At 39.9% G+C, this 25,248-nt stretch overlaps 1 protein-coding gene across 4 annotated transcripts in view; it reads right to left on the reverse strand.

Annotated features, from left to right (window-relative positions):
• Nek7 (NIMA related kinase 7) overlaps positions 1–25,248 on the reverse strand; it is a 135,991-nt gene that overhangs the window by 45,568 nt on the left and 65,175 nt on the right. For all 4 annotated transcript variants that reach the window (XM_031384090.1, XM_031384093.1, XM_031384092.1 and 1 more), the window contains exons 3-5: positions 15,386–15,526; positions 5,627–5,689; positions 3,773–3,883 (exon numbers count right to left, since the gene is read on the reverse strand). In XM_031384090.1, coding sequence (XP_031239950.1) covers positions 3,773–3,883; positions 5,627–5,689; positions 15,386–15,526 — 315 coding nt within the window. The remainder of the gene's footprint in view (positions 1–3,772; positions 3,884–5,626; positions 5,690–15,385; positions 15,527–25,248) is intronic.

Below are 25,248 nucleotides of genomic sequence, written 5' to 3' on the forward strand. Positions count from 1 at the left end.
AGAAAGAAAGAAAGAAAGAAAGAAAGAAAGAAAGAAAGAAAGCAAGCAAGCAAGCAAGCAAGCAAGCATGATGCCAGATGCAGGTCGTCATGGCAGACCAGTGGGAACAGGAAGGGTAGTCACTAATGCATGAGGACTCTAGTCACTCAGATTGTGTGTGTGTGTGTGTGTGTGTGTGTGTGTGTGTGTATGTGTGTGAGTCCACTCCCATAACAACATTATGAGACAGGTACTATAAAACCATTTACAGATGTGGCAGCTTTGACTCAATTGCTGAAGAGTAAGTCAGTCACGCTCATACAGCATTCTACCTAGAAGGCTTTTATTGCCATAAAAGTTTTCCAGTCTCACATTGGCTGTTCCTTATGCAAACCACATCTCTTATATATGTTATAGCAACAGAAGTCACCTAATTTTCTATGAGTATTGGTTGAAAAGTGTCTTTGGTGGTACACACTGAGTTCTAAGAAGGTATAAGCCATATTCCTGGCATGTGCTAATAATCAAGGAAAAAAATGGAGTTGGTTTTTTTTTTTGCTTCAGGAAGAAAAAAAGAGGTATAAAATGGCATATACTATTCAGGAGAGTAACATGACAGTCTTTATGACTTAAAATGTGTATATCCTATTTCTCAGCAGTATCACATAAATGTATACAAGACAGATGGAAGCAGGCAGGTGTAGAGATGTAACATGCTACACCAGGCTTCATACCTGAGCTTTCTCCCCTACTCTAAGAAAGTAGCAATAATTCCATTGTGAGTTGCCTGTGAATGTGTATATACATGTTGTCATACATGTATCTTTGAACTAAATGTCATACATGTCCAGATAGAAAACAACACGGGGGAGGTATGTTTGCACATAGAGTTAGTTATTACCTCTGGAAAATGTTAATGAATGAGAACTAGAGAAAACAAATCCAAGACAGGCAGGCCTTTTGTATTTAAGACGGGAGATAATCACGAAACAACGCATGGGGGGAAAAGGGGGTAGGGAAAGCAAAAGTATGTGCACTATTGAATTGCATTGATCCATGATAAAATTCTACTCGAAAAGAGACACCTTCAAGTCAGATCACGCAAAGAGATTCATTCCCCTAAAAACATTGAGGCAATTTGATTAAGTCTCTAATAATATACAGGAAAACAAAACAAAACAAAAAGACAACACTACACACACACACACACACACACACACACACACACACACACACACACACAAAATATACCCAGGATCCAAAGTGGTCCACTAGGAAATGACTTTAGTTAATCAAAATTTGTTACAGCTCTTATGCCAAAGATACTTGACACTATGCCTTTCATGTTTTAGATCTAGAGATGTAAAAGGACCTAGGAACCTTACCCAGAAGGTCTTATACCTAGACTAGACAAACACTCCCAGAACCTGCAAGAGCACAAGCATCATCCAAAGCCTACACTCTAACACACACAACAGAGGAACAGAAACTCTAGGATTTTACCAAAGGACAGCAAGTCGACATGCTCCAAACTTATGAGGAACTGACTGATTCCCTCTAAACAGTCCGCTCCACATCTGCAAACTTCAGTCAGAAGCCTCAAGAGATCACTGCAAGGCTGCACCGTCTGTCTACAGAAGTCCTACCCAGTCCACACAGAACCCTGCTGTTCTGAACCTAGCTTAGAGACAGAGATTTACCCTCTTTCCCATTGCACCTCCAGGTAAGTAATTAAAACAACAACAACAACGAAAAACCCTCACACCTAAAAGTTCAAATAGTCCTTTATAAAGACAGCTTTCCTTTGTAGAAGTCTAGGTGGTCCACTAGAAGTAGGCATAGAACACATCCTGATTTCTTCTTAAAGCTATGACTATAAAGTTTTATTGCTCTTTAACTTGCAAAGAAGTCCTCTGGCAGTTAGCAGCCTAAGGTGAAAAGTCCCTGAAACAGAAAATCAGATAACCGTTTGGAAGTGATTCACTTCAACTACAGTGCTGGGCCAGCTCCCATAACATAATGGCATTACCTTCACTTTTACTTTCCTGTGCTGGGAATTGAATTTTACTTTGTTTTATACTTCGTTTTTAGTTATAACTAGAAAACTCTGGCCAACTGGGCTCATCTTACAGGTTAGAGAACTGTAAGTGTCTGAGTGACACATGTTGTGGGGGCTGATACTGAAGCCCCTCTCAGGAGCCAAGTTCTTAACTACTGAGCACCTTGATCAGGAAAAAAAGTGATGAAACGAGCTGTGAGGCCTTTTGGTTGAGTAGATGGTCAAGTACTTGCAGCTGATATTCAAAGAATTGTTGAGAGCGCCATTAAAGGAAATCACATGGATGACTGTACCTAATACATCTTACAAAAATACCAAGCCTGCTATTTACCAGCAATGGTATGTATGCTCCTGAAGTGTTTTGTTTATTTCCCAAGATCCTGTGAGGATTAAAGGAACATGTTCGAACTCTCTTTCCAATTATTAGTGACCTAGCAGAATCTGCCTGACCAAAGAAAGATTCAATGTCCAAGATAACCACAACCTCCAGTTCACTTATATCCTTGCTATGCTAGAATCCTCCACCAGGGCACCCCCAATCCCTACCTCCTAACCTCTTTCCCTTTTCGATGCTGTTACTCCTCTTGAAGCCTTAATTAAGTCTCTGTCAAAATGTAGGTGACAGTGGGCGATACCTCAGCTACAGAAGGCTCTAACTACCTTGGTTTTTCTCTTTTGGTTGGTTTGGTTTGGTTCCATACTGGCCAGTTTGTCTTCCTCAATAACAGGGGCTTTGCTGGGCACAGCCAATGGAATACAGACTATATATTGGAGCCTGTCTTGTAAATATGTCCATGAGACCACATTCTAGTGAAGGGGACTGAGACTGAATGTGAAACATGATCCCAAAAGCTGGATAAAAAACTTTAATCACTACAATATCCCTGTGAATTATAGTTTGAAGAAAGTGATACAGAGAAGTTATATGTGCAAGGATAAGCAGGTTTTAACTTACTCTCATTCAGTGGTTACTGCAAATGAACATAAACCCAACTAATGAGCTTCTAAGAAAGAATACTAAGCTAAATGGCTTTTCAGTCAGAGATCCAAATTCTTCTCCAATGAGTCCTCCCAGAAAGAGCTCAGGCTGCTCTTGGGTTTCCTTCCTTTCCGTGTATCAATGGGTATATACATGTGTGTGCACATGCACATGGAATGTATGTTTGTGCAGATACTGGAGCATGGCTGTGCATGGAGAAGCCAGAGGTTAATGCCTTCCTCAATCATTCTCTTTCTTATTTTCTGAGACAGGGTCTCTCACCAAACCTAGAGTTCACCTATTCAGCTCTCTGGCTAGTCAGTGAATTCCAGGAACCACTCTGTCTCCATCTTCAATTGTGGTCAACTTTTTACATGGGTTTGCAAGACACGATCTCAGCTCCTCATCCCTGTGTGGCAAGAACTTTCAACAACTCTGCATGTCTCCGGCCTTGGATTTCTTTCCACCCTCCTTCTCCCGAGGTCCACAGACAAAGGACCAAGGATACTGTGCTCAGAGAAACAAGCTCAAAACTTCTAACTTCAGTTAAACTTAAAGTTAAACTTCAAAGCAAGTCTCCAAGCCCACTTCCGAAGTGATTTGGGTACATTTAGAAAGGTAGGCTAACTTGAGTTAACTCTGCTACATAAGACAACTACATAACCATCAGTGTCCTGATCACTTGAAAGTAGCTACCACAGCGATATAGTTCATAAGCAACTCTGTCGGAAAAACAAATGCATGAACAAACTTACCTTTATCATTCTGGAGAGGTCACCAGCATCTGCTAGCTCCAAGACTATGTTCAGCTCATTATCTTCAATGAATGATGCATAGTATTTAATTACATTTGGATGGTTGAGTTGCTAAGGAAAAAAAAGTCAAAATCAATTTTAATTTAGCAATGGCAACTCATTCTTAAATTATAAATATCTTGACAGCCTATTTTATAGTCAATTTTGAAATACATAATTATTCCAAGTAAAACTAGATATGGATACATTTTATTTTAATATTCTTATTAGATATAATAGTGTACTCAAGATTTTTTTAAGTACTGCTGTGACTAGTAGGTATGGAAAGGCAATGAGTAAATGGTAGAACTGAATTATTAATTGCTCAAAATTACATCCTTTAAAATAAGACTGTCAAACATAAACATTAAACTGTAAATTTATCTCTTTATACTACTTTTATACAAGTGCTGTCCCTTTAAAGCTAGACTGCTCAAAACCACTGTTAACATTTACATACAGTATCTAAATATAGTTTTTACATCAAGAAATATGAGCATAACTACATGGAACCTATCTATGTGAGTTGACTAAGATCATCCCTAAGGGGAAAAAAAAATCTCACCTTGAAGAAAAATATGCAAGCCATAAACATTTACAAATTTTATGTTCAAATTTTGAACAACTTAACACAAGATATACATTCTCAAAGAGAAATTCTCATCAATTATAGGTGGTTTTCTTTGTACTTGGAAGGTTTCCTTCCAAACTGTCCCTAATTATGCTCTTTCTATTTTTTGTCAGGCAGTGGTGGTGCATGCCTTTAATCTTAGCACTTGGGAGGCAGAGGCAGGAGGATTTCTGAGTTCCAGGCCAGCCTGGTCTACAGAGTGAGTTCCAGGACAGCCAGGGATATACAGAGAAACCCTGTCTTGAAAAACCAAAAGTTGTGTGAGAGAAGAAATGTGTGTGTGTGTGTGTGTGTGGCATGTGCACATATGTGAGTGTGTAAATATTGTGTGCTAGTATGCAAGAGTGCATGTGTCCATGTGTGCCCACATGTGTGCATGTATGTGAGTGTGTGTGTACGTGAGTGTGTGTGCCTGTGTATTTAAAACAGTTATTTCAAGTGGGAAGAGTGGAAAAACATAGTTTTGAAATACTTTGGTTAAAAGTGATGCATTTTAAGGACATACACAGATGAATAAAATAGCAAGATTCTTTAAAGAAAAACTTTTGCTTTGTAGCCCAGGATGGCCTGGAACCTGGGTTCTAGAACCAGGTACTGGGATCACAAGTGTGGGCCATCATACTTGACTGAAAACTAATGAAAAATATAGCATAAGTCATGGTATAAAAGAACACCAGCACCACCAACAAAACACTGTCCAGGTGACTGGAACCTCAACACACTTACAGGTAGACAAGGAACTAAAATGTTAATTCTTAACATATGCTTTCAATTCACTTTGTCTAAATCTGAAAAGTGATTTAGGAAATGTTTATAAACATGAAGCACCTGGTTCTCAGTGTGACACATATTGACATGATAGCAACATGCATTGATATTACTTGAGCAGTAATAGGTGTAGATAGAATGCTCTACAAAAACTTCTCCAGTGTTTTAGGCCCATGTATATTTTATCTTGAAAAAAAATTGACTCTACATAGTATTATGATTCAATTATTTTATCATAAATCAAAATTACAAGTCTCCAAAACAGACATACTCTAACTTTTGCTGTGTTACTTAGAACCAATGTGTCACCAAGCAAGCCTTAAAAATTGTTTTAGTTGGAAATGTAACATTTTGATAAATCATTTTTATCAACCTCTTCAGAAACATTTAAAAATAGCCCATAGATCATTATTTACCTTAAGGAGATCTATTTCTTTGATACAATCAGCACGTGCTTTGGCATCCATTAAATCAAATATCTAAAAATGAAGTTTAGAATTATTTAGTAAAATAGTGACCTACATTCTTAGGCTAACACATCCTTTATAATACTCCCTCTCTCCCTTCACTCTCTTTCTCTCTCTACACACACACACACACACACACACACACACACACATAAATACATCTATATACGTATTCATACACTCACAGAGATGAAAATTTTATTTGCATTTATTTACTGTGAAGGTGCAAAGGAACTTTATCTTATGTGACCACAAAACAACAAAAATCTTGGATGCTTTTCCTCCAAAGGCTAACAGCTGAGTGTGTACTGGCACTTACATCTGTTGCTCAAATAACCAGGATGAAGGTGATGGTCAATAGGATAATGCAATAATAACCAATGTCCATTGAACAGTTAACATATACTGAGTGTATTTTATGAACCATCTAATTCCCATCTAACCTTTACAAGGATAAGAATGTTCCGTGCTGTAGATGGAAAAAAAAAAAAAGGATGCTTGCAAAACTTACGAGACTGACAAAGGGTCATGCAGCTCATCAGCAGGACAAGTGGAATTAGCTGTAATTATTCCACTGGCAGCCTAGCTCCAAACCCATACTTTGCTATCCAGACGGTTCTAATGGTTCTGACCTGGATTCTTGCTGGGGGAGAGGGTGAGTTGTAAAGCAAAAAGGGTGAGACTGGTCCTCTGAAGACGTGGTGGAAATTTTTATTATGTTAAATACTAAGTGGATACACAGAAATACACAGTCAGACACACTATGTTTTGGCATTAAATTTTCAAGAAAAGAGGTTGGCTCTTTGAGCTGCTATGATGCAGAAAAGGAGGTCAGAAAACACAAAAAGATATAACCAAAAGGATGGTCCTGTATCTTTGAAAATAAGATACAGGAACCTATTTTAAACCTATTCTAAAGATCTAAACCTATTCTAAACACATTTCTAATATGTAAAAGTCAATCACTTTTTTCAAATCTTAGTTCTTATACTGCAAGTTGATTAAACCTTACTCATACAACACTATTTTCATCAATGATATTTTTAGTCGACAACTTGAATTAAGTCTTACTACTTCTATCGGTAGATGTGTAGGCTGAAATAGTGAGGGAATCCAGATCTTTGTAATAAGGGAAAGGATACTGAACACCTCCCATACAGATTAGAATGGCAGTCACTAGAGGTTAAGAAGGGTTTGAGGCTGGGTAACAAGGAACAGTTACACAACAGGTATAGGTTCTGAATGTTCTGGAGCACACACTGTTGGACAAGAACTATAACATAATAACTGATTATACATTTTATTTTAAGGAGGAACCAAAAGAGAGGTGTTTGTAGCTTCCCAACAACAACAAAATGACAGTAATTATGCTGGTCTGATAACCACATATTGCACACATGTAGTAAATTATCAATGTATGCTATAAAGATTTATAATTATGTCCCAATTAAAAACATAGTGAAAATCAAATTGAGGATGTTAATTAAAAATTTAAGACAAGCATAACATCCATAAACCTACTACACTAAATAATTAGAGCCCAGCCCCTTCTGTCTACTGTAATGACTTCAGTTTTTACAGTAAACACAGACTCTGGGAAGAGCCGAAGGCAGAGGGGAAAGGAGGTGAGCAGAGAGGGAAAGGGTTTTTACCTGTTGTTAAATCACTTTCTATAGAGGTTAAATGGATAAGGAATAGGTTGGCTGTAAATGGGCACCAAAGTCAGGGATGAAAACAAAACAACCATGATTAAAATGTATCCAGTGTCACCCTTCCTGAAGAAAACGAGGAACCTTATACACTGTTAAGTCGGAGGTAATTGTCAACTATAGTTTTAAGCCAGTCTGGGCTATATTAGACCCTGTCCTATTTATATATCTCCAGATGAGCACCAAGAGAAATGACTAATCCTTGCCTACTAATGGACGCTGAGATTGTTCTTAGAACTGCCGGTCACAGGACTTAGGATAATCGAACCTGCTTAAAAGAGTCAGTCAGTATGTTGGGTAATCACAGAATCCCTGTGGGGAAACTGCCCAAGAGAAAGAGAAAGGAGAGTGGCGGCCTCGATGGTTTAATAACAAAAACTCACAAACGCAGAGACACAGAAATAATCTGAATAACCGATACCTCTTAGATGGACGAATATTTTAATAATAAACGTCTGAGAGTGAGAAATATAAGAACCTTTGAAAATCATACACATATACCTGCATGCAAGCTACACGGAAATAATAAATATTTAGCTCAAATTATGTTTCAGCCAATTTAGAATTGTGAGTAGTTTTATTTTTAACTGACTTACTTTTAACTTGACTCTTCAACAATATCAAAAATTGCTCTTCAAACCCTGGGGAAAAATACTCGTTCCTGGTGCATTTAATATGATGCTTCCTGAACCAAATATATTTACAAATAGACTTAACTGGAAATGTGCGCCTTATCTTTCTTTAGTCAACATATCAAGACAAAAGTGAAGGCTGAATCTTTGGAATAGGTCATCCCCAGCACGGATTCAAAGCTGCCTGGTGATTTAATGAGCAAGGAAAGGCAGAAAATAGAAAAAGATATGGGGTTTTGTAAAAAGAAAAAAGGACATTTTATATAACACACATATACAGGAAGCATTTATTTATTTTCAACCCAAAGTTTCTTTGAGCTTCAAAACTTATTTTATTATTGGCTAAAGCCGAAGTTATTAGTTGTAGTCAAATAAATGATACATTCTTGGTACACTCTGAATCATTTATAAGAGATTTTATCTGTCACCTTCAAATTTTACTGAAATTACTCATCAAAAGTTAATCAGTTTATCTTCAAGAAAGAATCATTTATGTAACTTAATAGAAACATCTCTTAAAAAGCATGTATTTAGCTATTATGAAATCACACATAGAATGAAGTAAAGATGCATATACACTCATACATGTATACATACATATACACTATATATGTATTGAGCTAATGCAATCACATGTACACATACTCCTTAATTTAAATCACCCACATAAAATCCTCTCCTGGCCCCTCCTACTTTGAAGCATGTGAATAATCGAATGGAGTGGCTTGTCCCTGTACTGAGTAGCCTTGTCTTCCATGTGACCAATCCTCACTCTTCCTTCAGCCTTCACACCTAACTCCGTCTTAACTGTTCTTTATGTTTTGCCCCAATTGACCCTACTGTCAGGAAAAGGCTTCCACCCCTCTATTCAGGCTACCCAATGGCCAGACTGAGCCCTCTACCTTTACTGGGGGGTTAGAGGGAGGGGAGCCTTAATCCACCTTCTCCATAAAAACTTTCTACAGAGAGCTCTGTGGTGGGTGAGAGGCACGGAGCACAGTGATTCTGGGACAAACTCCCCCCAGTGCTGGAAACCTCTCTAATACCCACTTCCCGCTCACCAGCCTTCTTCTCTCATCATGCTTACCAACATGGCCAGACCAGACATTAAGAGGCAGGGTTCCATTACCTGCTCCTGGATTCCATGAGGATCTGCCACACGATAGAGCACACCTAGACACCTGCTTGTGTCCACAGTTACTTCATAACCACTGTGAACTGTCTCTAGGAGGTGCCCTCTAACTTGACAGGCTTCTCAGACAGGGTAGTCTGACTTTCAATATATCAGTAAGCTTTACTTGGGTTTCTTTTGGTTTTGTTTGCTTTGTGGTTGCTGTTGGTGTTTTTTGAGACAAGATTTCTCTGTGAAGTCCTGGCTATCTTGAACTCATGCTGTGACCACGCTGGCTTCTAATTCAGAGCTCTACCTGCCTGAGTGCTGGGACTAAAGGTGTGCACCACTACTGTCTGGCTAGGGTTTCCTTTAAATTATAAAACTGGAAAAATATTTCATGAAACTAGAAACACAGCAAGCTTTATTCATGGATAGGGGTACTCTTTTAGATGCAGCTTTATGGAAGTACACAACTGTGGAGGTGTACAGCTGTATAGATGGATGCAGCTGTGTAGAGGGTTATAGCTGTATAGAAGTGTAGAGCTGTGTAGAGGTGTGCAGCTGTGTAGAGGTGTGCAGCTATGAGGAGGTGTGCAGCTGTGTAGAGGGATGCAGCTGTGTAGAAGGATGCAGCTGTGTAGAGGGATGCAGCTGTGTAGAGGGATGCAGCTATGTAGAGGGATGCAGCTGTATAGGGGTGTACAGCTGTGTAGAGGTGTGCAGCTGTGTAGAGGGATGCAGCTATGTAGAGGGATGCAGCTGGCGTAGAGGGTTATAGCTGTGTAGAAGTGTAGAGCTGTGTAGAGGTGTGCAGCTGTGTAGAGATGTGCAACTGTGTAGAGGGATGCAGCTGTGTAGAGATGTGCAACTGTGTAGAGGGATGCAGCTGTGTAGAGGTGTACAGCTGTGTAGAGGTGTGCAGCTGTGTAGAGGTGTGCAGCTGTGTAGAGGTGTGCAGCTGTGTAGAGGTGTGCAGCTGTGTAGAGAAATCCAGCTGTGTAGAGAAATGCAGCTGTGTAGGTATGCAGCTGTGTAGGTATGCAGCTGTGTAGAGGTATGCAGCTGTGTAGAGGTGTGCAGCTGTGTAGAGGTGTGCAGCTGTGTAGAGGTGTGCAGCTGTGTAGGTATGCGGCTGTGTAGAGGTGTGCAGCTGTGTAGAGGGATGCAGTTGTGTAGAGGGTTCTCACAGGAAGCTGTGAGAATGGGTACAGAAGAAACAGGAAACCCTAACATTTTAACTGTGAGAACCAGTGGAGTTGTAAGAAGCTTGTGGGGACTACAGTAACAGTTTCTCTGAAGATCCCAGAAAGGAAGTAAATGAGAAAGGAAGCTGATATGAAAGAAATAGAGAAGCTTATGGGAAGATAAATCAGAAAAAAAGCAGACAAGGGGGATGTATCCAACATATATGAAGAGCTAGGGAAGGACAGACAGCAATGATCATAAAACACGCTGGAGAGCAGAGATGTGCTGCTTGGCATAAATGCATAAGGGCTGTGGCTACATAGGGAACATTACCATACACCCATTGATGAGAGGAGCTTCTAATACTGTGGTTAGAATATATTCATTAGAGCGTAAGGAATATACTTCCAAAGAAAAGCTGCAAATTCCCAAGAAGGAACCTGAGCCCTCTATGATGAGAAAATGACTAAATGTGAACAAACAAAAACTTGAAGACTGGAGACAAATGAGAACTGCTCATTAGAAAGACAAAGAGGGACTGTAACAGGACAGCATCCATTTCAGAATGTGTTAACTGACCAGGGGCTGGAGACATGGCTCAGAGGGTTAGAGCACTGGCTGCTTTTACAGGGTCCTGAGTTCAATTCCCAGCTACCACATGGTGACTCATAACCATCTATATATAATGAGATCTGGTGCCCTCTTCTGATGTACATGCATACATGCTGGCAAAGAGCCATATACGTAATAAATAACTAAAGCTTTAAAAAAATTATTTTAAAAGAGGATAATTGACCAGGACACACGTGTTGGCAGAATACTATATATATAAAAATGATAAATAAATCTTTTAAAAAACTTACTAAAAGATGATAACTGAGGAGGATCAAATTGTTATAAAATCCAGTTAAAATGGATAGCAAATAAGAAGTCTGAATAATATTGAGTGACACTTGATAGGCAGGGTCAATGACTAAGTAAAGTTTGACAGAGGAAATTAAAGAGATGAGAATAGCTAGGGATTTTGGGACTTGGAGGCAGAACAAGAGGCGAGACAGTCAAGTACATATAGACACCATGAGCCTAACTTCAGAAAGATCAAGAACGGTGGCAAGGAATGGATAAAAGAAGAAAGGGGGTGGGGACAGGGAGGCTGAAAGTACATTTAAAAACAAAACAAAACGAAAAAGTACTAACAGACCAGGGAGAAGGCAGCCATATCCCTGGCAAGGGGACAAGGATGGCAATAGAGCTTGATACCAAGTAGTCATACTGAAAATGGCTGTGCTGTGCCTAAGGAGAGAAACACTTTACGGGAAATGGGGTGTCAGGAGGGGGCTAACCAGGCCAGTTTCATAGAAAGAACAAGGTCAGGAAAAAGATCAGGTGTGCTCCCCTTCAAACCTGCCTCCCACACAGGAGCTATATAGCTCACTTAGTTTGCTGGTATGTCTTCTTCCAACTAATATTGGCAAAATGCTTAAAATCTCCTGCTTTTATCTGCTCCACATTCCAAGTAATATTTACTTATACTGCTTTAGGCTGCTGCCATCAAGACCTACGTCAGGATTTTAGAATGTCACCAGCTACCCTCAGAATCTCATTAAATCTCATCACAAGTATTCTGGTCTCAGTCTTATTCACTGGCCAATGACACTAAGTAATAAAGGAATTGGGTGAAATTAACTGCATGATCAGCAGGAAGGGAAGCTACAGGGAAGAACCAGAGACAAGGAAGAAAAAATAACACACAGAAGGTCAGATCTGTCGCAGCAGGTAAGATAGCAAATGAACAATAATGGAATGGACACTGGCTTTTAAAAGATCGTTTTCTGTTCTCACATGCTTTAAGCTTCCAGATTTCTTTATAATTTGGAAAAAGCAAGGAGCTTAGCACAGACACACCTTCCACTTGCAAATATAAGCAAAGCTGTAGGCAGCAGCTGAAAGTCAGCTGATCGCTTCTTAAGGCCCAGAGTAAGTGATGCAGGACAGAATCCTTAACGACCCTGAATGCTAAACTCAGGAATCAGACGATAAAACTATAAATAGTCCATTCTAGGTTTGCAAACAAGGAAATTACGGAAGGAGTACTTTAGCATCTACACATCACACAGCCAAAGAGTTCTGGAAGGATTTTCACAGAGTTGAGAGCAGTAATACAGTTTGATGACTGATGATGCAGCCTTAAAATCCAATATTTGGTTCTTCAGGAATTTTTTTAGATATTTGTTTGGAAGTCTTCGCTGCGGAACCACACTTGGATAGCAATGCTCCTGTTATAAGGAGAGCAAATTACTTTTTAAAAATGAAGAACAGTGGTAATTCCTTGCTCAATAAGAGAGTAACCCATCGTAGAGCTCCACAACAGGTCTGAGATGCAAACACACTCCTCCTCACAAAGCCTAGCTCTGTCCCTAATCAGACAAGCTGGGCACAGCTTAGAGCATCATTTGCCTCTTCAGTACAAACTTATGTTTAAACTGGGAGACAACACAGAATCAGCAATCAAAGAAGAAGAAAGACAAAGCAAGATGATAGCCTCCCACGGCACCTGAGGATACAGTGCAAATCAGGGCAGCCAGAATCAGACACTGGAGGATGGACAGAAGTGCAACCGTGCATGCTCAGTCATCCTCCACCTCCCAAACTACAGAGCTCAGATGCTACTGTGAGAAGCTAAAAAGCTTTTACTTCTTCCCAATAGCTCCTTCCTATTTCTAATAAAGAGGTTCTCTCCTTAAAAACTAATCACAGGAGAGAGCTACAGTCCTGTTTCTTTTCCTTACTTAATATCAGTGGAAACCAAGAAGGGAGCCAAGAAATACCCTGAGTTTTATCACTTGGCCTCCAACCACCTTTGGCCAATGGTAAGGTCTTTTCTCCATGAGGTACTGAGGGAGGAGTTTGTAACTACAGCTTGAGAACCGTGAAACAGGAGGCTGGCCCCACCTAAGGATCTGTGGAGAATCCTTATTTGTCTGCTTCTCAAATTCCTCTTCCTGGTTTCAACCTCTCCCATTTATAGTCTGGCTTAAACTCTAACAGCTCAAACTGACATCTCTATTCCTTAAAGTCTTATTTAACAAGAATCCATGCCACAGGGTTTAACAGGCAATTGTTTTTAAGTACTCTCTGCCCTTGGTAGTGAGACATAGAGTGGAACTTTAATAGAGTTGTAATATGAATTAAAGTCTTCAGTAGAGGGATAGTCTTCCCTCCAAGTCATGTGTTTCCTAAACACTGACATCCTTATTCTAGATCGCTTCAACCTTGTGCTGCCAAGAAAAAAATAAACTAGTCCAACTTTGGAAAACAACCCAGAACTATTTTATGGTACATAAGCATGCTCTGTGGACCACCTTTTCTATTTGTAGGCGCAAATGAAAAAAAAAAATACCTTGCATATGCATACTAGTAAAAAACACACAAGAATATCATGTAAGCGTTTGACCACAAAATAACTGGAAGCAACCTCAACAGCCATTAAGTTTATAATATGGATACCTTTGAAGAATGAGTAAAAGGCACAAGTAAAAAATATTTTAATGTCTACTCCATAAGCTGAGTATTGGGTATAAGGACATTATAAATAGATGTTTATGATCTAAACATATGTCACATGGTTCTTTCACTTAAAATGTTATTGTTTTTTAATTTTGGGGATCAAACACACTGGGTCTCACATTCTAGGTAAGCACTCCCCCTCCGAGCTATCTATGCCCAACCATTTGTTTCCATCATGGCTATAACTAGCATATGGATGGCACGGCAGGGAGAAGGGTAGAAGGGAGAAGGCAGGGTCAGGTTTCCCAGCTGAGAATCGTCACTAGGACAAATGAAGCTTGGCAAGGCTCAGGAAAGTGGGTGTGCTTGGTAGTTATCCATGTTCGGCAGAATTAGAACACCAGGGTTAGAGCCAGGCTTAGAAGACGAGCTGAAAAATGATTGACGTGTTTATAAAGAACAAAACTGGTTAACCAAAATGACTCTGTGATGACACTAACACAGAACAGTGACTTAAAATCACAGGATAATCCTCTTATTTCTTCTCCATCACTTCCCCCAAGTAAGTCAGATCCACCACCATTCTCTCTTCCTGGCATGGGGAACATAGCTGGACTGCCACTCACTGACTTTAGGCAATGTGTTTTATGAACCAATTACTTCTTTTTGATACCAAATAGATTCAGAGCTTCAATTGAGACATTCTACTTCAATGCCTAGTGAGTGACAACTGGGCTCTACCTCCTTGAGAGCTGCCACCACCCCCAGTCCTTGTTGGTTATGGGGGGGGGGGGGACAGTTGTCAGCATTTTAAAGCCTGAAAGTAGTCTGAAAACTGAACATTAATGTTGAGGTTTGGTCAAGTGCTATGTATAGTAATGCAAAATTCTATACCGAAAGGTCTAGGCCTACAAGTGACTTCTCATGTTTACAAGCTTCAGTTGGGCAAACTTTGCTGCTTAACTTAAAACTATTGGTTAAATAAAATTGACTATAGCCAATTACTGGATGGATTAGAGGTAGGTGGGTTTGGAGTGACCTGATCGGAGGAGGAGAGACTAGGGAAGAAGGAGAGGAAGAATGGGAGAGGGGAGGAAGCCACCATGAGCACATGGCCAGGAGAAACAGCAAGTATCTGGGAGTACACCACTGGGGAGGTAGCCAGGCCAGCAGTTAGAAGGGTAGACTAGGAGTGCCCCCACCCCGCTCCCAAGTAATTGTCAAGCCAAATAAAATAACCATAGTCTGAGTCCCATTTATTTGTAAGCTAGTTGGGGGTAAGCATAAAGTAACTGTACTACATATTAATTTCTAAGTATTAGAGCCACATATACACAATAAGAACAAGACAGATCTAGCCTAGGCCTTATGTAAACATTGATATGGAAAACTTAATTTCTACCCCGTATTACCTTCAAAATCAGCTTCTAAAATACAATGTTCTCTCTTAGGATTCTTGAACCACAGTTCCATGGCCCAAACCATTGCAGAAATTGTTTTCCCACCTAATTTTTAGACACCATAATTTCATATTAGTTTATATAGTGAAAAATCATCTTACCTGCACTTTTTTTAAAGCTACTGGAACTCCATCCAAGAGACAGGATGCTCTATAAACTTCACTGAACTGTCCACGACCAATTTTCTTTTCTATTCGGAAGTTGGCTAAGGTATTATAGCCCATATCTGGTCGTAATGCCTTCTGCAATTAAAAATAACACAAAGAAGTTTCAATCACACAATACACACAAAGACATATGACTTAAGTAGATGACGATATGGTATACATGGTATGTACTGCCTACAGTAAAGTTGCAAACATCCCACACCAACAATATTTGAATTCCTTGAGAATACAGAAGGTAATTAAAAATACAACTTCAGTCCTGGGGGAACTTATACTATAGGGGTTGTGGAGGGCAGGTAATAAAATGAAATACATATAGCATTTAAGAAGGGGAAGGCTAGCTGGCAGTGAAGTCACAGACTTTTAATCCCAGCACTCAGAAAGCAGAGGTAGGCAGATCTCTGAGTTTGAGGTCAGCCTGGTCTACAGAGTGAGTTCCAGGACAGCCAGGGCTACACAGAGACACCAGTGAGAAGGCTGGAAAAAAAAGGAAACATAATAAATCAAGGAAAAAGAATGAAGGAGGAGGAGAAGGATTTTGAAATTTTAGGTAAAAACTTTCTGCAACTTGACTTTAGTTCCTATACTTACTATAGGCCAGACTCAACCAATCTTTGGTCCTTATCGTCTTAAAAGAGTCTTTGAGTTGAAATGGACACTGTTTCCCCAGCCCTACACACAAATATAATCACCCATTCCAATCTGTCCACTAATACATGCCACAATTTTTAAATTCTTGACAGTATTTTAGCTTCTGGAAAACTAATGAACTAGCTGAATTTGTAAATAAATGAATTAATAAATGCATATTGCCGATGGCAAGAAGTTTACCATTATACTATTATATTTTATTGTCTTTGTAAAAGAAATCACTTCACTCTTTTTTAATGAGACATTCTTTTTGTTTTTTTATACACTCTATTTTGATCATACTCTCCCCTTCTCTCTAGTCTTCACAGATTCTTCTTCCTACACTCACCCAACACGATGTTCTCCTACTTTCTCATTCTCATAAAACCAATCAACAGGAAAACCCCAAAGACAAAACCACCACCAAACCATAACAACAACAGCAGCTTACACAAAATAACCACAAAGTCCGTTTTGTGTTGGTCAACCACTCCTGAGCCCATCCTTGGAATGTGGCTCATTCTAATGAAGAAAACAGATTGCCTTTCTCCTAGCAGCCATTAGTTGCAAACAGCCTCTTGGTTAGAGGTCAAATAATTCAATTCTTAACTCTTTTTTTCTACTACTGCTAATCAGCCCAAAGCCAGAATAATCAGAAATGGTTTCTGCTCTCCAACAGGTTACTGAAACTGGCGAGAGAGGCACTCAAGGTATTAGGAAGATACATAGTGGCAAGCGAGGCCTAATAAAAACACCACTTACAAAATGTAGCCATTATCGTCAGTCTTTTGTTGATTTGCGACTCTACAGTGATAGATACTAACATAACTAATCCATGAAGGCAATCAGTCATTTGGACAATTAGTTACAACAAAACCAAGCCTTAGTGGAATACCCACTGCCTGCAGATGTCATTTGTCCAGCTTATTATCCAGAGTCACAGAAACTTCTCTGTGCCTTGTGGTAGTAACTCTACCTATATCTAACATAAAATGGGTCTGTTTTGTAATCGTATGCCCTCTGGGGCAGTGAGAGAGCTTTGAGGGGTTTTTATACGATTCCTAAATTACTGCTAATTACTGCTAAATTACTCATCCACCTGTCTCACACCTAAGCACTTGCTGTAACTATGAGCTAAGGTCTGGAAAATGCAGCATTCCAGTGGGCCTGCCTAATCACTCTCTAATGAACTGAACAGTATAGACCTCTTAATGCATCCAAAGATGGCACTCGTTCATAAACAAATTACACCCAACTCGAACTCTTAAGCTGTCAAATGAACTTTGGGTAAGGCTGATAATGCCATGTCCTGGGCTTATCCAAGAGTCTCTCTTGATATATGAGCAGTACAGCAACTCCTAGCCTTGTACACTTTATCTTGCTAATTGCATCTCATTTATTATACTGAAGGAAGCTGTAAAATCCTGCTATGGAATTCCATGATGTTAGCCGACTCTTTCTCAAAATGGGGTGGGGGATAGTTTGCTAACTGTACATTGCTCTTACTGAAAACCCAGCTCTTCTTTTGTTAAACACCATTTTTTAGTCTGGGGAGATGGCTCATTAGGCTCAAATGCTTTCCACAGCGTTCTAACTGGGTTTGATCCCAGGAACCTATATGGTGAACGGAAAGAGCTGATATCCTCAGTTTGCTCTCTGACCTCTGCAAGTACACTGTGATAAGAACACTCACATACATACAAAATAAATTTAAGAATGTAATAAGACTATTTTAAATAAAATGTCATTTTAAAATACATAACATAACCAAAATGTAAAATTCACATATTCATTATATCAAAGACCATAGGCTAGATTGTTATGATAATAAAATAACAGCAGTATCTACTACAACCATAACAGAAGCTCCACTGTGGTGCTTACTGCTTAGCCGTCCCTACACATTAGATGTTTATATATCCTCTGATTCAGTTGTCATGACAAACAATTGTAGTTCTTATCAAAACCAACCTGCAGGACCTGATTTCCAAATATACGGCTCATGCTACACTGCCCTGAGCCCCTACAATGAGACGCCACACAACACAACTCAACCCAGCCATTCAAGATATTTCCAATTCCACATGTTTACCAAAATCGTTAAAAAATAAAACTTGAAAAGTCTACTGTAAGGAAATATACGCAACTCAAAGTTAGAAAATTGTCAGGCTACTTGTTTATAAATTTTTCTTGTAATCCCTGAATTTAAAATGTCATCTAAGATAACATGGTACATATTTAAATATGGAAATACGTAGAAGTATCAGTTTCAGATAAATTCCATGGATATCAATGTTTTTAAAACGTCTAAGCTTTCAAAAAGCTTTCAAAAAGCCTCATGAAAAGAGGGCATTTCAATTGTCATTTTTTTTCCTGATATAATTTTTCTAAGTTACTGATGAGGGTACTCTTCTAAGACATTGGCCACCTTCTCTCCGCACACCTGCTCTAAGACATTGGCCACCTTCTCTCCGCACATTTGTTCTATAAGCTAACTTCCAGTAAACATGGCATTGGCATAGGGTCTCTCTTACTAGTGCAACCTCTAATGAACTGAATGTTAAAGACCTACTAATGCGTGTATGTACATATGCATATGCATGTGAGCCCATGTGCATGCACACATACACAGCACACACACGCATGCATGCGCGTGTACTTGGACAGTCTGCAGCATCCAAGAAATCAGTTCCCTCTTTTGTATACACAGAAACCATTCGTTCTCTTGATGAGATCTTGCCAAGCTCTGCAGCAAAATACGGCTCCATTACCAGGAACATCATCATCTAATCCATATACTTTAAATCTGACTGGCAATTCTATCTTCTGTCCGCACAATAACTTGACAAATATTAGCATGAATTGCTAAGGCAGTGTGACAACCACATGCTGAGAGCAAAGTCTCACTAATGTGTTTTGGCATGCAGGTTTGTAATCACACATTTACATATGCAATGACCTACATTTGCATGTCAGATCACACACTGTCTTGGTTTATTAAGACTGGGCACCTCCCTGTGCTTGGCGGCCGGAGTGGTGAGAGAGGGCCAGAGGGCGGTGTTTTTTGGCAGTTGAGGGATGAACTGCCACCGAGGATTAGGTTGATATGGCCTGAGCATTAGACACTTCATTAGACGTAATCTGTTTAACAGTGGGCAGTGTATGTAAACTTCACAGCCCATTTGCGGCACCTTTCTCCCCCCATGGCCTTTCTTCAAAGGGCAGTGCGGGTGAGTGACAGCCTGTCTCATCTGCTCCCATGTCCTGTCACAGAGTGAAGATGTGGAGAGCTGACATGAGAAGGGACATAGCTGCACATCTCCCACTACCCTTGGGTCTCACCACCTCACAGCTATTGTATAAAATGAAGCTTGTGTGAGATGTGGTCTCCTCTCGGAGCGCATCTGATGGCTTAGCACTGCACTCAGGTGATGATCACATGACAACATATTCAGTGCCATGCTTCATTTTGGTGAATTAAATGCCACTGCCAATCAAATCATATTACTGCTTTAAAAAATGATATTAAGCAAGTCCCACTAAAGGGCTATATTTACGAGTTACCTCCTTCTTGAGTGATGTTCAACTATCCATCTCAACAAGCTAAACTAAGAGGTGAGTCTGCGCATATAAAGTACATATATATGTATCCTGTACATGTGTGCATGTTAAGTTACACCAGAAATAACAATGAGACTAAAATCAGTAGGAATTAGAAGCCAGGTGAAATCGCTTACACTGACTTTGCTCCTCTAGGCTTAGAATGAAAATGGACTCTCCCTTTCTTCTAAGGTATAGAAAATGACATATGAGAGGCATCCATTTAAAAGATCTTCAACTTTGATCAGGGTAAAACTACAGGATGCCTTGTATGGGTGGGACCTTTGAAGTCACCTGTGCATCCTGGCCATGGGCCCCACCCACCAGCTGCACCATAAATTCTGGCCTCCCTAGGGTGTTACACTTGCTTGCTCCCACACCTTCTGAATAGCTTCTTCACATGTGGCAAACCATAGCTGTCTCTGCAACTTAATTCCATCCTGAACCTCTCTCTGTAAGGTAATTATCCTCCACTCTTTCAAGCAGCTTTGCTTTCCTGGGTCCTGTTTTAGTGTCTTCAAGGCAAGCAAAGCAGCGACTGTCCTGACAGTAGCCATTCAGCTCCATAAAGAATTAGCTGTACAAACTACGGCCCTACGCTGAATTCTAGATCATCAGTTCTCAACCAGTGGGCCACAACTCCTTGGGAGGAGGGGGTCACACATCAGATATCCTGCATATCATTTACATTATGATTCATAACAGTAGCAAATTACAGTTATGAAGTAGCAATGAAAGAAATTTATGGTGGGAGTTCGCTCAACATGAGAAAGGGCCATAGCATTAGGAAGGTTGAGAACCACTGGCCTAGATCACACTGATATTTTGGTTATTTGTTTACACATATGTGAATCACCCACTATACACTCATCTTTCAAAAGCGAAGACCAAAACCAAGTTATTAGTTAATCACGAGAGGCCAGGAAGAAGAAAAATATTTACTAAGATTTTGCTTTGGGAAATTCTGAGAGAATGCAGAGCATCAAGCACACAGGGCATGGCTAAGACTGAGGCAGGTTCTAGTCACTGCTTAGCATAGATGGCAGGGCATCGAGGTGCCAAAGACTTACAAGCCTCTGCCTCTCACAGCCCAACAAACACTGAACACTACACTTCAAACCAACCCTGATGGAAAGCCTGGCTAACCACAAGAGTCCACCTTGTTTTCACAGAACTCACTGGGAAAGGTTCTGGTGTTGGTAGGTGGGCCTAAGCTCAAATCCTTGCTTCCAGTTTCATTCTAAGCCCATGCCCATCTCAATTGTTAACTTGCAGGACCTGGAGTCATCTGGGAGGGGAATCTCAGTGAGAAATGTCTAGGCGAAGCCATACTTTGGGTATTTCTAAAAAGGCTTATCTTAATTGGGTTAACTAGTGGGGCATCCCACTCTGACTGTGAGGAGCACATCATGGGCTGGGCCCTGGAACGAATGAAAAGGCAAAGGGGAGACCAACAAGTGGATAAGACTCTGTTTCTTAACTGTGGGTGCCATGTGACGCTCTCCTTCCAGTTTCTGCCATAACAGGCTACAGCCAGGAACCCTGAATGAAATAATCCCACTGTCCCTTAGGGGTTCTGGTCAGAGTATTTTATCATTGTACCACAAAAGAAACTAAGACAGCAAGCAAGATCTGTTTTCTTGTTAGAGGTGAGATCCAACCTCAAAGAACTGTACGTGTGTGAGCAATTGAACACGGGACATGTAGAGCAGAAGCCGGCATCTCACTGGGGCTAGGATCATTTGAGACTCTTTCTTCCCCAGGAGACCGAGTAGCAGGAATTTGCACCCTGTCCCTCACACTGCTGCATGTTCACAGGTCCTCCTTGGGCATCTGTGCATGGTGGCTGTCAAGACCACCTCACTTCTTCCTTCTGCATCTGTACTTTCTGTTCTATCTCTCTTTCCCAAGGAAAGTAGAGTCGATTTGATCCCAATGGCATACTCAGGCAGTGTTCCGATCATCTCCTAGTTCAGAGCTGGGTCTTACAATTAGAATATTCATTACCATGTACTCTATCCTGATTGATGAATGAAAACAGCCAAGCCCCTTAGATACAAGACTACATGGATGACGACACAGCACACGCAACTGTAGTCACTCTCCCCAAAATCCTTTTAACTGTTGCTGTGATGAAACTTTTAATACATAAAAACGAATAAAAATCTCTAAACTCTTTGGTGGCACTTAGGTTATATGGTTGGAGTCCACTTGCAACACTTAGAAAAAATGGTTATGGCCCGTAAACAGAGCCCTTCGTGCTCGCCATGACAAGTGACATGGGGAAGGCAAAAGGTCAGTCTTCTAAAACTGAAGACTTTGTGTCCTGTGTAGTATTTTCAAACATTCATTTTTGGAAGAAACTTAAACGATAACTAACATGAGTAACCCATCCATGCCTATATAAAGTGCTTTTCAATATCACTTTATTTCTAAGCAACATTCACAACTCCTTACTTAATGGGCAAAATGAAACCTGATATTGGAAGCACTTAAGAATATTATTTTTATTGTAATTTATTAATTTTACTCCCTCTGCCCTCATTCTATTTTGTGTGTGTATGTGTGCATGCATGTGTGTGGGTGTGTATGTATGTGTACATTTATTCAGATGCTATCCTCTGAAAGAATTCTTAGATCTCAGAAACTCATGTTCAAAATCATATTCAGCAACTATGAAATCAAACTCTCGAGTGAATGAATCTTTTAACATGTTAAATGTTCTGAGCTCTTGTTGAGGCAGGTCTCGCTGATCTGAAACACTCATTTAATAATCTTGTTAACTACAGTAATTACAATGATCTTTCCTACTTAAGCTGTGTTTCCTTCACAGGGATACTTCTCACTTCTGAAATAAAATGTATTCTGTAGGACACTGGCTCTTTTTAAATAATAATTTCACAGAATTAAATTAATTTCTCTAATTTGCTTTAAAATTTGAAGACAAGGACATGTACTGAGCAATAGATATTCCGGGGAAACATTATAATGATAATTCTCTATGGAGAAATTAGAAGAGTCACTGCATGGACTCAATAAACTCCCGAGAGAGAAAATTATGTCCTGATATCCCTTGAGGTACCAGTGGTGATCTACGCACAAGCCAGTACTAATTGCAATATTTAACACCATTAATAAGGTTTTTATCATTACTGCAAACTCCTCTTATTGGTTCTCACTTTACTATTAGCCTAAAGCAATGGATTGGTTTAGATTTTGTATTAATGCTGTCAAATATCTCCTAAACTGACAAAAAGAGCAAAACATGGTAAGTCTACCAATTTCACTTTGCAGGGATATTTAGGCTGTCATTGTTTTTTTAAGGCACACTGCTCACCTCTAAAGCACACTAGTGAGAACACCTTTTCTGATAGATGGAACACAACACTAATATATTATAATTTCCACAGACCTCATTAGAAACCAGAAGAGGAAAATAAAATGCCATGCATACCATCTATGCCTATTTGTGTTTCTTCTTATATGAAGAAGTATCTCCCTAAAATTTCTTTATTTCAAAAGCAATCCATCCCTAAAAGTCTTCCAAGTACAATAGACTTAACATCAGGTTTTAAAGGTATGTCATTTATTACTCTGTAGATTTTGAAATTTAAAGGAGAAGATTCACCAAAGAACAGGGAAATTAACTGACAGATACATCCAATATACAACTTAATGTTCTAAGACCTGGCATTTGTAGTATATGATCACTATCAATTATATTGCCCATTATAATAATTACTATATCCACATGATTGAATTAAAAATACTGGATCTCTCTTAAGCTATCATGAGCAAGATAATTAAAGGCATGGGCAGCCCTATGTCCCCAACTTTATCAGCTATCTCTGATAAAACAAAATACATGAGAAAAAGCCCCTAATACAAGCAAACTCAGAACAAAACAGATTGTCTTTGAGATTGCTCATTTATCCCATGGATATTAAACAATAAAGAACCAGTAATATAATAACTATTAAAAAGACAGCGCATACATGACAGTATTTGATATTTATTCTGTATATTTACACAAGGCAAGGAAATAATCTAGGTTCTTGTGGTTGATGCTGAGCCATGGTTACTTTACATTCTACAATGGAGGAATCATTCTGCTGAGCATAAAACATCTATATTGAGATTAAAAGACAAAAAAAAAGAGTCTGGAGGCAGAACTCGGTAGCAGAGCACTAGGTCAGCACGTGTGCGGACCAGGCTTTGATCCTCAACACTGGAAACAAGACAAAACCAAAAGAAAAAGTCTGATGTGTTCAAGAAACATCGAAGAGCACAGCCGGGTTGTGTGTGGGATTGTTATGAAGCAAACCCTGAAGAAGCAAGGTGAAAGAGAAAAGCATGGGTAACATCTCTTTGAGTTCTGTCTGACAAGAATGTCAGATCTGGGCTGTAATCATGGGAGCTCTACGTTGTGTTCTAGAACACTGTGTTGACACCTAAGGACGCTTTGTGGGAAAGGACCTGGGAAGGGGGAGGAGTTGAGTGTGGGCAGAAATGGATGGACTAGGCCTGGAAGTTACAGTAGCATGGAGAATGGGCAGAATTAGGAGGAGCCAAGAGATCTGCCACTGCAGAGGACCAAGAAGCAGATACTGAATGTTACCGACTGTGGGTTGAGAACCCTATGGACAGTAATCACATTTACTGAGATAAGCTAGGCTGCATGGGAAACAGTTTGTATAAAAGATAGGTAATAAAAATGTGATAAAGGAAAATGTTTGCTATAGCAAAACAAGCAACAAATAACAGTAGTCTGTGGACCAAGACAATTAGTGGCATCATGTGTAGTGACACATGCTATAATCCTCAGCAAATAGACAGTGACTTGGGCAGTGGAGGCAAGATGATCAGCCTCAGCTACATAGCAAGTTTGAAGACAGCCTGGACTACATGAGACATCAATAAGCAATAAGGACATGCTGCATCAATAAGCAAACAACAGGACAAATTTTTAAAAAATGTTATAGGTATGAGTGTTTTGCCTGCAGGCAGGTACGCGCATTGTGTGAGGGTCTGGTGCCCATGAAGGCCAGAAGACGATGCTAGGTTTCCTGGAATTGCCATTACAGATAGCTGTGAGCCACCATATAAGTGGTGAGAATTGAACTGGGTCCTTTCCAAGAGCAGCAGGTAGTCTGGGAGCCATCTCTCCAGCCCCAAGAAGATGATTATTGACAGCAGGCTATCACTGTCATCATCATCATCAACACTATCCTTTAACAAACGTTAACTATTGCTCCGCCATGGACAGAAAGAAAGCTGCATTTCAACTCTGCAGGGTAAAAAAAATATTATTCTTAATTATTGACAAGAACACTACACACCCACAGTCTCTATTTCCTTCCAGTTTCTAAATAGAAAATCAAACTGCTCACATCTGAGGGAGATGCTGAGATCAACCCCAGGACCTTTACCACTGACTGTTTAACAAGGGATCCTTCACGACAGCTCTGGTTACCCTGTAGCTCAAGCTGAACTGGACCTCAGTCCTGTCCTGGCTTCCTGTGATTGCAGACACAGTCCAGTACTACTGACTTCTAACAAACCAATCT

The sequence above is a fragment of the Mastomys coucha genome, unplaced genomic scaffold (assembly GCF_008632895.1).
Source record: "Mastomys coucha isolate ucsf_1 unplaced genomic scaffold, UCSF_Mcou_1 pScaffold1, whole genome shotgun sequence".
Classification (NCBI taxonomy): domain Eukaryota; kingdom Metazoa; phylum Chordata; class Mammalia; order Rodentia; family Muridae; genus Mastomys; species Mastomys coucha.